Source organism: Alexandromys fortis, unplaced genomic scaffold, assembly GCF_014885135.2.
Source record: "Alexandromys fortis isolate MF-2015 unplaced genomic scaffold, M_Fortis_MF-2015_v1.1 scaffold_6, whole genome shotgun sequence".
In the NCBI taxonomy this organism is placed as follows: domain Eukaryota; kingdom Metazoa; phylum Chordata; class Mammalia; order Rodentia; family Cricetidae; genus Alexandromys; species Alexandromys fortis.
Genome location: NW_026067902.1, coordinates 17295711 through 17309313, shown reverse-complemented (window position 1 = coordinate 17309313; position 13603 = coordinate 17295711). Strand labels below are relative to the sequence as shown.

Here is a 13603-nt window from a genome sequence, read left to right as displayed (position 1 = left end):
CCCCTCCCCCTCCCCCTCCCCCTCTCTCTCTCTCTTCCCCTTCTCTCTCTGCCTCTCTCTTCTTTTCCGCAGCTCCTGTCCCCACAGGCTGGTCCCCTTCTCCACATGAACTCTGTCGAATTGCGTTTTTCTCTCTCATGCCATTTTTTTTTTTTTTTTTAAATTACAACAGCAGAGGGGAGATAATGGGCAGACCCGAGTTAAAGGAGGACGGCCATCATCAAGTTGAGACGGGTTGGAGCAGATCCTTCTCTTAGGGACCTCAGAAGGAACCAGCCCCATCAGCACCAACCATGGGGTCACCCTTCCAGCCTCCAGCACAGAGGCAACGCGCCGGCATGGTGGAAGCCACGCTGCAGCCCCAGGAAAGGGACACACCAACTCTTCGGTTACGGTGCCCCTTCATCTACGAGGGAGAAGATGCCGATCTTGTTCTGCTCTCAGTTTTAGAGCTGCTGATACTACAGCCTCTCCAGTAACAGAAGCGGGACATAAATGAGGCAGAACAGAGGCAGTGGCTGACCAGCATGGCAAAGCAACAGGGGCGTGAGCTGTAGTGGGAGGAAGTGGCCAGAGCCAGGACGCGCTGTGGGTCTCCCTGCTTGCGGGGTGAGCTCACCAAACTCATCTCTGAAACGCCAGGAGCGCGTGGCAATTACAGGGGTTCCCAGGCACAGCCTCCCTGGTGCGGTCCGGCTTCGCCCTCCCTGGTGCATAATGGAATCAGATGCGATTCCAACTGCAGTCCCATGTGGTGACGCGCGCCGCTCTAGTCAATAGAACCCACTCTTGGGAAGAAACTAGATTATGGGTCAGTAAAGGGCGGACAGTTGCTGAGTGATTGCCGATTGTTCCCTGTGGGGAGCTCTCCACATGCCTCTTGATTCATTTCCACCAAATTACCCACAGCTGCCAAAGCAGGGCACTGGGTTTGGCTTTGCTATTTAGATTGCCTTTGCCTGGGATCCTCTAACAGTGATGTGGCAGTGACGGATCCGGGTGTGTGTGTGTGTGTGTGTCTCGACATGGCATGGCAGAGGCACTCCCGTACACCAAAGGGCTGTGGATACAAGCACCCCACGCCTTGGTAGGGGAGGCACAGCTGGTGAAGTCCCTCTTGGGGGAGTCTTACCTTACATGGGTGAGGGTCCACTCCGTAGGTCTCTAATGTCTGTGCCTTTCTCAAGAAATTCAGCTCTGATGTTGCTGGTGTTTGACCACTGGAATGAGAAGGAGATGGTCTCAGGGCTCCCGTTACACAAGTTCCCCAGGTGTGAGCTCCTTGTTTGGAAGTGGCCAGCTGGGCAGGGCCCGGCTTTCTGGGTGGAGCAGCCGCAGCACCCAAGAAGCTCAGTGTGTTTATTTGTAGTAAGAAGGCCGCTTGTTGGTTTCTGGCCACTTAGCCCCGAAATAATCACACAGAAACTGTATTAATTAAATCACTGCTTGGTCCATTATTAGCTCTAGCTTCTTATTGGCTAACTATTAGATCTTAACCCATTTCTATTAATCTGTGTATTGCCATGAGGCTGTGGCTTACTGGGAAAAGTTCTGGCTTCTATCTCCAGTGGGGCTACCTGGCTTCTCCCTGACTCTGCCCTCTTCCACCCAGCATTCAGTTTAGTTTTCCCCCACCTAGCTAAGTTCTGCCCTGCTATAGGTCCAAAGCAGTTTCTTTATTCATCAATGGTCATCACGGCATACAGAGGGAAATCTCACACCATTTATTCTATGCAGTTGAGCGGCACATACAGCTGAATGGAGGAATCAGGTTTAGCCTATCTTGCTAGGAGCAGTCTCTGTAGGAGAGCCGTCTTCAGGCTGTTAACGTCCAGGGGAAGAAGGCTATGTGGACATTTTCTGCGCACACTCAACATTTTCACTTGGCTTTGCCATCTCTTCGAGCCTCAGCCTGGATGGGGGATGAATTTGCTACTCTCACGGGGAGGAGGCATTAAAAAAAAAAAGATGTGATCAGGGGCCACACACTTTCACTTTTCCATAGTGCTCTCTTGCTTGCTTGTAGAATCAACTTTAGAGATTCCAGTTTAAGGTTAAAACTCAGCGGGGGGATGGAGTAATGACTCAGTGAGTGGGAGCACTGGTTGCTATTCCAGAGGATCTGGGCTCGATCTCCAGTACTTGCCTGGCGGCTCACAACCTTCAAGAACTCCAGTCCCCAGGGATCTAATGCTCTCCTCTGGCCTCAAGAGTGCCCTGCACACACACGGTGCATAGACAGAACATCCATATGCCAAATAAAAATAAAAAATTAAAAAAAACAAAACAAAACTCAAAGTGCAACAGGCTACATAGTGGGTCTAGCAGGCTCAGCGTGAAGAGCAGGAAGCGGTAGGAATGGCTCTGAGATTGCGGTCTTCCTGAAAACCATGCGAAGCCAGACATGGTGGTGTGTGGTATCTGTAACCTCAGCACTTGGAGGTAGAGGAAGTGGGGTCAGGAGTTTAAGGCCAGCCTTAAGTGCATAGAAAAATTTAAGGCTAGCTTAGACTATATACTATATGTGCTCCTGCTTAAAAAAACCAAAAAAAAAAAAACCAACAAAAAAAAATCCCCAAACCAAATCAAAACAAATAAGCAACCATCATCACCAAAACCCCAAAAGCAAACGCAGGCCAAGCAGTGCCAGCGGCTATGAGTTCAGTTTGTCGTCTCAATTGTGTGTGTGAGCTCAGAGGACGACGTGCCAGAACTGGTTCTCTCCCTCCACTGTGTGTTTTGGGGATGGAACTCAGGATGGAAGGCTTGGCAGCAAGTGCTGGACCATCTCACTGGCCAGATATTATAAATAAAAAATTTTTTTTGGAGACAGGGTCTTATAATGTCCCTGGCTGGCCTCGAACTCACAGAGATCCGCCTGCCTCTGCCTCCCGAGTGCTGGGATTAAAGGTGTGCAGACTATACCCAGGTGAGGCTGTGGTTTTAAATAAGTCAGAGGTAATGTTTTTATGGTAATTCACGACAAGCAGTACTGCGGAGACAGGGAAAACACATCTGTAGGCTGGCTACTGGCCACAGCTTTCTTGTCTGTGAGCTGACATGGACTGCTGGTACCACTCCTTTTCTCTGGGTGGAAAGAGCACAGGAACAGAGGGCTAGGAGAAGCAGGACAGCGGTTCTCAGCCTTCCTATCCCTGTAACCCTCTAATACAGTTCCTCATGCTGTGGTGACCCCCAACCATAAAATTGTTTTCATGGCTACTTCATAACTGTAATTTTGCTAATGTTATGAATCATAATGTAAATCTCTATTAAGCGACCTATGTGAAAGAGTTGTTTGACCCCCATAGGGGTCGTGATCCCCAGGTTGGGAATGGCGTGGCAGGAGACGCCGCCTGGCTTCCATACCACACAGCTCTCCATGTGATAGTATGAAAGGAAACACGTGGGCTCTGGCAATCTGAAGAGGCCTTGGCACGGCTCTCTTCCCGCTTGCCTCCTGGGACGTGTGCACGGAACCACCTTGGGGCCAGCGGTGGCGCTGGCTCTGGGCTCTTCTGCCTGCAGAGCCCTGTGAGGTGAGGAGGGCAGCTTGTGAAGCCGTCACCTCTGACGACTGGCGGGCAGGAGCCAAAGTTGCTCATTACTAAATTTATCGTCTGCCCAAAGTCATACGTCAGAGCAGGAAGCAAGCCCACCCAAGCTCGAAGCAGGCCAGGCTCCCTCCGGTGTCCCCTGAAGGGGCCACTGTCTCTCATGCTCTGAAGTCAGCCTTTGTGCTACTTCTGGAAAGTAGATCAAGGAACAGCCCACAGCCTGGGCCCACAGGAGCTGTCAAAGTCGCAGAGAGGAAGAAAACTCGGGCATTTTCACACTATGAAAGCACGACAGAACCTGTGTTTGCAGGTATCGGGGTGAAGGCAGACCCCTACATCTACCAACAAACCCCAGATGCAAGGAATGTTTTCATTCCAAGTCTGAAGGAATCCGCCCCTTGAAATCCATTAACCTCGGGAGTTTGCTCAGATCTCCAGGGCCCTAACAGGTGCCATCATTTCTTGAGGGGTTCCTTGCAGGTGCCATCATTTCTTGAGGGGTTCCTTGCCTTGAACTAACTTTCTGCAGAAATGTCCCCACTACTCTGACATCTTACCCTTCGGACAGCCCGCATAAATCTGTGTTCTCTGAATGGGAGCTCACAAGCAGGTCTGTCATCCTGATGTTTAACCACAAGGGGTCACCATTTCCCTAACAGTGACAGGACCGACCACTGGGCTCAGCCTACAGAGACTGGAAAAACCCAAGAGTGCAACCCTGATGAGTCTGTCTGGTCACAGACTCTGACAATCTGTCTGCAAACGCGGGGCAGCTTTGGGTTATGTTTACTCATAAGCTTTTAGTGAGATGAGGGTTTGGGGGGCAAGAATGGTGTGGTAGACTCTGGTTTAAGTTCAGAGCTCATAGAAGCACCCCACTCCTGCTCCAGTCCTTCCTCAGAGCAGGAAATGCACGAACCTTATCACAAGATTAAATATTTGTAACAAATATATTCCCATTCTTATCCACTGCCCAATTGCCAATTCTCTTGCAGACACAGAGAGTTTGTTTGGTTTATCATCCCCATAATACTCTTTCACGAATGATTCACGCTGTGACTATCATTTGTGGCTTTCCTCGTCTTGCTTCTTTTCAAAGTACCTTAAAAAAATGAACAAAACCCACAAGGAAACCCAGAGTTTTGTCTAACTAGTTTACTCAAAATAAACAAAATTAAAAGTAAACAAAAGTCTTCATTAAAATGTAAACTTCATTTAAAAATGTAGTTTAAATTTAATCTCTTTTCTATGTTGGTTAATATATTTTTTGAATTACTGCTTAATTGTCTTAATCAATCCAAAGTCCTAAAAGTTAAGAGGAATGGTAACCTATTAAAACGGTGACCCAGCTTCTTGTTAGTTTATAGCACACATACCTTTGTTTCAGGCAGCTTAACTGCCCGGGAAGCCTGTGTTCTCGCGTTGATACGTGAAGTAGAGCCCACTCTGCCACTGCACTTTAAAACCACTCTCTGCAGAAAAGCCCATTGAGCGTGGGTGAAAGGCTGCATCCGTGCTGTTTATGGTTCTGTGTAATCTGGGTCGGCTAAACCCAGCTGAGATTGCAGGGCTCTGTGGGTATCGGCTATTACATCCCTGGTGCAGGAGCCTCAAAGCCTGTTGACGCTACTGACTCTAAACCACAGCACTACATGTAAGTCAGCTTGGCCCTGTGCAGTTTATCTCCCATCCAGCACAGCTGCCCAGCCTCTGAGGTCAGGCAGGATAGGGCTCATTCAGAATGCTAAGGCATACACTGCTCACTGGGAGGAGGCTGTGCCTTCGGTGGGTCCCGGGAAGTGGGACATCCCAGGGTCACCAGTGCTGGGAGCTTTACTGGGTCCGAGCAAGTAGTCTCTGAGAGCAGAGGAGGGGGCCAGGAGCCGTGTGCTCAGTGGCCAGGGTCCCAAGGGAGTGGAACACACCTGAGTTCAGTCTTGTGAATCTCAGCAATTTTCTTTTCCAGTTTCTCTGAATGCTTTGGGAAAAACTGGAACTTGGAGCTGTAGCCCTCAGGGTGCTTTCCTGGGTCGTAATCCCCAATCTCCGCTTTTCAAAGGCAGGAAGAAGAAAAAGAAAAAGAGAGACATTAACACACAGCTCAGAGGCCAAACACAGGCAGACACTGGCAAGAGGGCAGGCCCCCAAGGAGCAGATGTGGGTCTTTTTCCCCCTGCCGTGTACAATGGGTTGACATTCAAGTCAAAGCAGAGACAGTAGAGCTGGCCCTGGGCTCTGAGGTCACTAGTAAATTTGCAATAAAAGAGCAGAAGCCTGTTCTATGATCCTCAGTGGTTCAGCCAAGCGGGAAGGCTTGGGAGCCATGCTCGGCTTGGTAGCAGCAAACAGTGAGCTTGGTCAGAAAAGACAGGACCTCCTGTGCTCCAGGTTAGATACCTAAATCCCATCCCAAAGATTTTAGTAGGAAAAGAGAAGTTGCTGACTGAGTCTAGATCCCAGTTCAGGACTCAGCCCTCACACACGGAACCAGATGAATACATTCAGTGTTCAGGGCGGGCTCACCAGGTGGGCCTGCCACTGGGAACATGGCTATGACCCAGTGACCCAGTGCAGGTGCACCAGATTCTAAGGCTGACTTTCCAATGCCGTGCCCAGTGCCATGCCTACAAAGCTCTTCTCTACGGCTGTGGGATCTCTGGGAGCTCTTATGGACACCGTCTTTCCTCAGTGCTCTCCCAGTCAGAAGTCAGCTTCCTCCACAAGCAGTGCCCCACCCGAAGGGAAACTCAGAAAAGAAAAGAGGAGCTCCTGGCAGCTTGCTGGCCGTCCCCCTTCCTTCTCTTGGAGAGCCAGAAGCTCTTCAGCTGAGGCGGCAGGAACATTGGGAGGAAAACAAGGCCCGGGTCACAGCTGAACACAGCACTCTGGGTTTGTGCATTCCACTGCCAACTGTGGCTCCTTCCAAGTTACTCGGGGCTGAGGGCAGGAGTGGCGGATGTCTGGAGCCTCAAGTCCCGGGGAATCTAAGGCAGGAGGCTCACCTGAGCCAAGAATTCAAGACCAGCCTGGACAGCGTAATAAAACCATATGTACAAAACAAAACAAACAAATAAACAAAAACCTAACCAAACTTCAAATTCTGTGGCAATTTCTGTTGTTTATCGAGAGATCTCAGTCCTTCAAGGATGAGTGACCTTGAACCTTGAGATCTTTGCTTTGATTTTATCTGAAAAGCTTCAAGGGGAAAAATATTGATATTGGCTACCAAATACATTTTGAAAAAAAAATAATTTGATATAATTATCAGGGTGGACCTGATGAAAAGACTAGAGTTTAACAGTACAGGGCATCTTCCTCTTTCAAAAAGAAAGGAGGACTCTTTAGGTACCTCAGGCCGTACACGCAATGGCTGCGCTTCCCATTGGCTGGTACTGGAATGGCACTCTCAGAGCCGGAGGCCCCTCCCCCGCAATGGGCTCACTCTGCCCTCTTAGCACCCGCTCTGATACTTCTCCTGCTGGCGAGTTCTCAGCAGACTCTCCTTAAGTTGCTTCTGAGAGTTCCCTGATTCACAATCAAGGGTTCACGTTTTTAATGGGAGCTTCACGGTTTTAGGCCCAAATGATCCCATTGTTAATGACAATTTCAGGGTGGAGGACTAAGAAAATTCCGAGGAGTGGCACTTGAATGTCCTCAACATCTTATGAGAGAAGGGTATGACAGGTCCCACATTTCACGACAGGTTCCCACGGCCACTCTGGGAATCGGCAGCAAGAGGCTCTACTCTTCCAAAGGAAATGGCTTCTCACTTGAGAATCCTTGAGACACTGAGCCCTCTCGGCTGAGAGGTCTACAGAACAGATGCCAGAGGCCTACCATGCCTCACACCTTGGCGATTTGCATAGAGGGCCAGGGCGAGCAATTCTGAGTGTTCTTCAGCCGCACAGAAACACTAACGTGCAAGGAACAGGGTAAGTCTCTGGAGGCCGAAATGACTCAAGGGGGCTAGCTGTGAGACCTTGGGGGCAGGAGGGTCTCTGGGCTTTTTGGCTCTAGACAACCCAGGCCAAATCCTTTAACTTGCTTCAAGTTAGAAGCTGTTTTGATCTAAGAAGTCGTCATCTGTGGTAAATGGGATAATGTAATCAGGACTTAGCGTGAAAAGCAAATTTATCCTGTCCAAAGCCATTACCTTGAAGGATATAGGCTGCTAACAAGGCGGCATCCGATGTCTTACAGAGGAGACGGCCATGGTAGAGATCCCTTTTGATCTGCAGGAAGACTAAGTACCTGCGGAGAAGACAGAATGAAACAGAAAGGATTGCTCTGATTGCTTTAAAGGCATAAATATGTAATAGAAGCCTATCAGAATCTTTGTCAGGGCATCTTCCCTACATCAGTTTTTTTTTTTTTCATACCATAGAACAAATACATTTCCCATTTCCTTGCAGACTCTCAGGTACTTCGCTTTGAATTATTAATTGTTTAAGGTTCAGATCAAAACAACCTGTCAGTTTTCTCTCTAGCCCAACATAGACACATCACTCCCTGGTAAGCACTTCCCCCTAACTCCTCCCCATCCTTATCCCTCCATCCTTGTTGCCCCTCCCCCCTGCCACCAAACTGCTGGCATCTGGAGGGAACCAGCCCCCTGCCAGTGTGATACAATCAGGAAAAACTGTGCTATCAGGGATGCGGAAATAGGCCCTGCCTGGGTCTTCGAGTGGAATGGTGGGTGAGGGGAGAATTTAGCCTGGGCTTGGCATTAGAATCTACTCCCCCTGTAGATTATTGGCAGAAGTCAATCAGATCTCTTCAGATCCAAATAGAAAGGGAGAAGTGAGGGGCTGGAAAGATGGCTGCTTGGTGGTTAAGAGCATATACTACTTGTGGAGAGGACCTGAGTGTGATTCCCAGCACCCGTGTTGGATGGTTCACACAACCCGCTGGTAACTCCAGTTTCAGGGTATCTGACATCTCGACACCCTCTCCCGGGTACTGCAGGTACACATGTGCGCTCATGTGCGTATGTGGGCGCCCGTATGTGTGAGTGTATGCACGTGTATGTGCACCTACGCATGCTCCCAAGTATTTAAAAACTGTGGGGCATGGCACTCATGTAGGAACACAGACTGTGCACGTGAGATGGAGCAAGGCCCCGAGAGCAGGAGCCAGGCCCTGCACGAAGGACCCGTCTGCTGGGGCGGACATTGCATGACTCACATCTAACATCTCATTTAACTCTTACACAGCACTTTGAAACAGGCACTATTATTTTCTCCACATTTTCCAGATAAAGCCGAGGTGTTAGTGGATTTCCCAGACACACGACTAAATGGTTAAGATCCAAATTCATGACTTCAGAACTCCTGGCCCTGGTTCTTTAGTACCGCATTATAACTGCCCTCTGAGACTGCAGCTGCTCTGTAGTTTCTGAAGCTGGAGGACAGCCCGACACAGTGGGGTGGAACTGACCGCTTTCTATTGGGAAGCGTCTTTCCCAATAGTGCTGAGAGATGACCACACACTCTCAGAAGTCGGCCAGCAAGAGCAGACCCAAGGCTACGAGGCGCATCGGTTCCCTGGGCGGGTCCTCTCTTGATGGCCAGGAGGCACCGGTGGTGGTTTAAAAATACACCCACAGACCCTTCACACACTACATTTCATGAAATACTGATGAGTTCTCACCTCCTGAAGGGGCTGGCCTTAGTGATTTGCTGTGAGTGACAGACCCACACAGAAGCGGTTGTCTCGACTGTCTTGTCAGAATCTCCACAGCTGCTTTGTTCTTCTCCTGCACCATCCACCCCACCTGAGGATGCTTACACAGCCCTACAGCGAGGCCCACGGGGAGGAGGGACACTTCTGCCAACAGTCCCATGAAGACCCTCAGATGAGCCGTCCCTACTAATCCACGACTGGTCCTGAGCCAGAAGCTCCCAGCGAAATCTCCCCTGGACTCTCAACCCACAGAAGTTCTCGATGGCTTGTTGCTTTAAGCTAAGGTTGATGGTACTTTGTTGGGCAGCCACACATGACTATGGCATCCCTGGGAGAGCAAGGAGTCACGGAACTATGGCAGAAGGCCCTTCTGTTCCACCAATTTCCACCGGCAGAATTTAGGGCCTCCTTGGATAACTGGTTTCTTCTGGTTTATATTCAGTCTGAATTACACGTCCAGTTAATCGTGTAAAAATGCCCACAGAGAGAACATGCCATCGACAGGGCAACTTTTGGAGGAAGTAGGGAGTGAGTGCTGGGCTTAGAGAACAGAGAATCAGTCAAGGAGCAATCTAGTCCCTCCTTGGGTCTTGCTACTCCAAGCATAGCCCCCACATCAGCAATATTGGCATCATTTGGAGCCTGCACCTTCTTTTTTTCTACCAAGATCCTCATATGACTTGCATATAGGAGGCAGAGTCCTACGAAATACAAAAGAATCTCCGTGACCACATCAATACACGGTACTTCCCTTAAACCAAAGGCCAGGTGAGGATTTCCGCCTGGGAGTTTGTAAGAGCCATTCCCCTCCTCAAACAAACCCACTCAGCCCTAACATTTGTCAAGAAAAGCTGGCGTCATGCAGAGTGAATAATTACGACGGATCTATCAAATCCAGCTTGCCTGCACTCTGCTTCCCACAGTGAAATGCCACACGGTGAGTGGGAGAGGCGAGCGAGCACTTCCCTGCCTCTCACTGTTCCGACTCCCACCTTCCCCAGGTTTTGGCAGGATGCGGATACGGCCTTTGCCCCCAACTCATTGCTCACTTCCTGGGCTCAGATTCACATATCATTCCTGCTTTCGTGGCCTGCTCTTCCACGACTGAAAATCTGGGACAGGATATCCTGGATGGAAGGCGATGTGTCAGACAGCACCCACAGATCTGGATGGTGAGTCTCTATGTCACAGACAGAGGAACAGCCCCTGCCCCCAGGAAGGCATGTCAGAGGTACTCCTGGGGTTTCTCTAGAGTTTCTGACCCCTGCTGTATGCCGAGTACCAGCCTTCCTCTCATGCAGGACCGCTGCTTTGCTATGGATGGGCCCGCGGCAGATGTCTAGGGCGAGCTGGAATGTGCACAGTTCTCTGAGTCCTTTGGACAGCTGTGGGCAGCACGAGGGGAAGGCTATGGACACTCTCAAGGACTGCCGTGGCACGGAGGGAGGCAAGGATGGACGGGTTATAACCTAAAGAAGGCGAGTCATTGGAGAGCAGGGGAAATGAGCTCACTGAAGGACCCTCGGACGTCTTCACGAGGTCCCCCTTGATTTTCTGCCACGGTGGTGTCAGAAGGTTTTGGGTTGACATGGTGCTGGAACTGTACCCCACAGGCTCATAGCATCGTTAGACCTGCTCCCCGAGACTCTGGTGTACTCTCACCCACAGGGCCCCTGCAGGTAATCTTGTGGCGTGAAGCTCTGTCATCAAGGCAATGTGTGCTGCCAGATGAAGGATCAGCCTGCCAGGCCTGCCCAGCACAGCCAGGCGCCATTGCTTCTCAGAACCAGAGTTAAGGAACAGAATTCCCTTGACTTATGGCTGAGGAGATGTGGCCTGACTTGGTTAGTGTTACCCACTAGTCACAATTCAGGCCTCTGATTCCGGACCCGGTACTTTTCTACCCTGTGGTAATTCATTTAGCTCTCAGAGGAGAGAGAATTGCCCTAAATTAGGCACGCACACACACACACACACAATTTTTTTTATTATATATATTATATACATGGGCTGGAGAGATGGCTCAGTGGTTAAGAATGCTTGCTGCTCTTTCAGAGAACCTGAGTTCAGTTTCCACGAGGCTGCTCATTACTGACTGGCATTTCAGGTCCAGAGGATTCCATGCCCACTTCTGGTTTCTGTGGGCATACACACACTAATTTTTTTTTTTTTTTTTGAGACAGGGTTTCTCTGGGTAGCTTTGGCTGTCCTGGATCTCACTTTATAGACCAGGTTGACCTCGAACTCATAGAGATCCACCTGCTTCTGCCTCTTGAACGCTGGGATTAAAGGTGTGCACCACCACAGCCTGGATATACACACTAATTTGTAAGAGATTTTATATTTTATTTCTGTGTGTATGTGTGTTGAGGTCAGAGGGCAGCTTGTACAAGTTGGTTCTCTCCTACTCTGTGGTGCCAGGGAGGGAACTCAGTACTGCGGGTTTGTCAGCAAGTGCCTTTGCCTGCTGGACTGCATGGCTGCCTCCACCTTGTTTCTGAGGCAGGGCTCGCCTGCTGCTGCTGTGCTGCTCAGGTGAGCTTCCATCCATCCCTGCTGCTGTGCTGCTCAGGTGAGCTTCCATCCAGTCCTCCCCCTGTCATGTTAGCAGTGCTGACCCTGGGGTTTCAGACCTCAGGAATCTGGGTCACTGGGGTTGCTCGGCAAGCGCATTTACCCACTGAGCCATCTCACTGGCCTGTGTTTTTTTCTTTCTTTGTTTCTATTTTTTTTTAAAGCTATGTTTATCTCCTTCTGTCCTTCACAAGGCCAGGAACCTCACACGGAAGGCAGTTAAGTCCTCTCACAGTTACATACAAAGGAAGGGGAGACGGGGGACTGCGTGGGACAAAACACTAACGCTAGCAGCTCTCCATGTCTGCGTGCACAGCGTGCCCTGCACTCTACCGTTGCACACTCACTTCCTCAGTCACGTCTCCAGTAACTCCACGAGTAGTAACTCCCATTTCTACGCACGAGGAAACTGAGTGCCGAGAGGTATAGCTGCTAGCCTTGTCTCAGAGCTAAAAAAATCAGCCAAGATTTGATCCGGATCTTCCCGATACCCTAGCCAGGGACTGGCAAGGAGGACCCACCGCAGTGCTTTCTAACGGAATCAGGTTTTGCTGGAACATGGCCTTGCTCACTCATTCATGCATCATCGACGCCTGCTTCCGAGCGGCACTGACAGAACCGAGCCGTTGTGACTGAGACCATATGGTTCCGAAAGCCCAACACACGTACTTTCTGTCCCTTTCCAGAGAGCCTTGCCAATCCATGTCAGCCTAATGGAGGCTCGGAGACCATTCACGGAGAGAATAAATGACTGGGCCTCTGTGTGCTGAAGCCCACACCCACCCACCCACCCTTCTGGACTCCTCCACCCGCTGGCGTGTGCCAGGCCTCTGCCTCCTGGTAAGGTGTGGATGTGCCCGTTTCCTTCTGGTACTCCATTTCTCAGAGTGCATCCACCTGCAGTCCCTGGTCAAAGCTAAATGGTGCCTAGCTCTCCATTTCTTGGCACCATTAACAGTCTAGACAAAAAAAAAAGTCTATTTATTATTTAAAGAGAAAAATGACAAAGGAAATTAATGAGGACTTGGAAACTAAATTTGTCCTGTGGGAAGGACCAATGGGCAAAGTGAAGCAGAATTCCTTTTTTTTTTTTTTTTTTAAAAAAAACCTGATGCTCGGTTTCTTTTTTTAGTATTGATTTATTTTTATGTGTGTGGATGTTTTGCCTGCCTATGTCGCTGTGTACCATGAATGTGCAGTGCCCACAGAGGAGGGTGTTGGATCCGCTAGGACTGGAGTTCCACATGGTTGTGAGCCACCATGTGGGTGCTGGGAATTGAACCCGGGTCCTCTGGAAGAGCAGTCAGTGCTCTCAACTGATGAGCCACCTCTCCAGCCCCCAAAGAAGAGTTCTTTCCTCCCCAGCTCATCCCCTCCTTAGCCTCGCTCCACAGGGATGGTTGAGATGGCGGGGAAATTTAGGATGCAGATTGCAGGGGAAAAAAGATGACACACCGACAACTAAATTAGTTTGGCACAAGGTGGGCTGTTGAGACGAAGGGCTCAGAGCCAGCAATGAATTATGGGTACTGAGTGAGGCTGGGGCAGGTACCCACTCTCTCAAGATCAGTAGGGATAGGAATAGGAAACACGGACCTAATTCCATGGCTTCACGGGCTGTACCAGGGAGGGTAGAAACCTGCAAATCAGGCTGGGCACCCCACAGTTGGTACTACCCACAATGTCAGAAAACCGCACTCTGGGGAAGGAAGGCCGGCGGAGAGGAAACTGTCTCAGGTGGTTCGTGAGAATCGCCTGCGGACGGCGGAGGTGCTGGTGCCCTTGCCACT

General features: G+C 50.0%; 1 protein-coding gene across 2 annotated transcripts in view; it reads right to left on the bottom strand.

Annotated features, from left to right (window-relative positions):
• Frmd5 (FERM domain containing 5) overlaps positions 1-13603 on the bottom strand; it is a 278473-nt gene that overhangs the window by 26306 nt on the left and 238564 nt on the right. For both annotated transcript variants that reach the window (XM_050134360.1, XM_050134361.1), the window contains exons 5-7: positions 7711-7808; positions 5483-5606; positions 1133-1220 (exon numbers count right to left, since the gene is read on the bottom strand). In XM_050134360.1, the coding sequence (XP_049990317.1) occupies positions 1133-1220; positions 5483-5606; positions 7711-7808 (310 nt within the window). The remainder of the gene's footprint in view (positions 1-1132; positions 1221-5482; positions 5607-7710; positions 7809-13603) is intronic.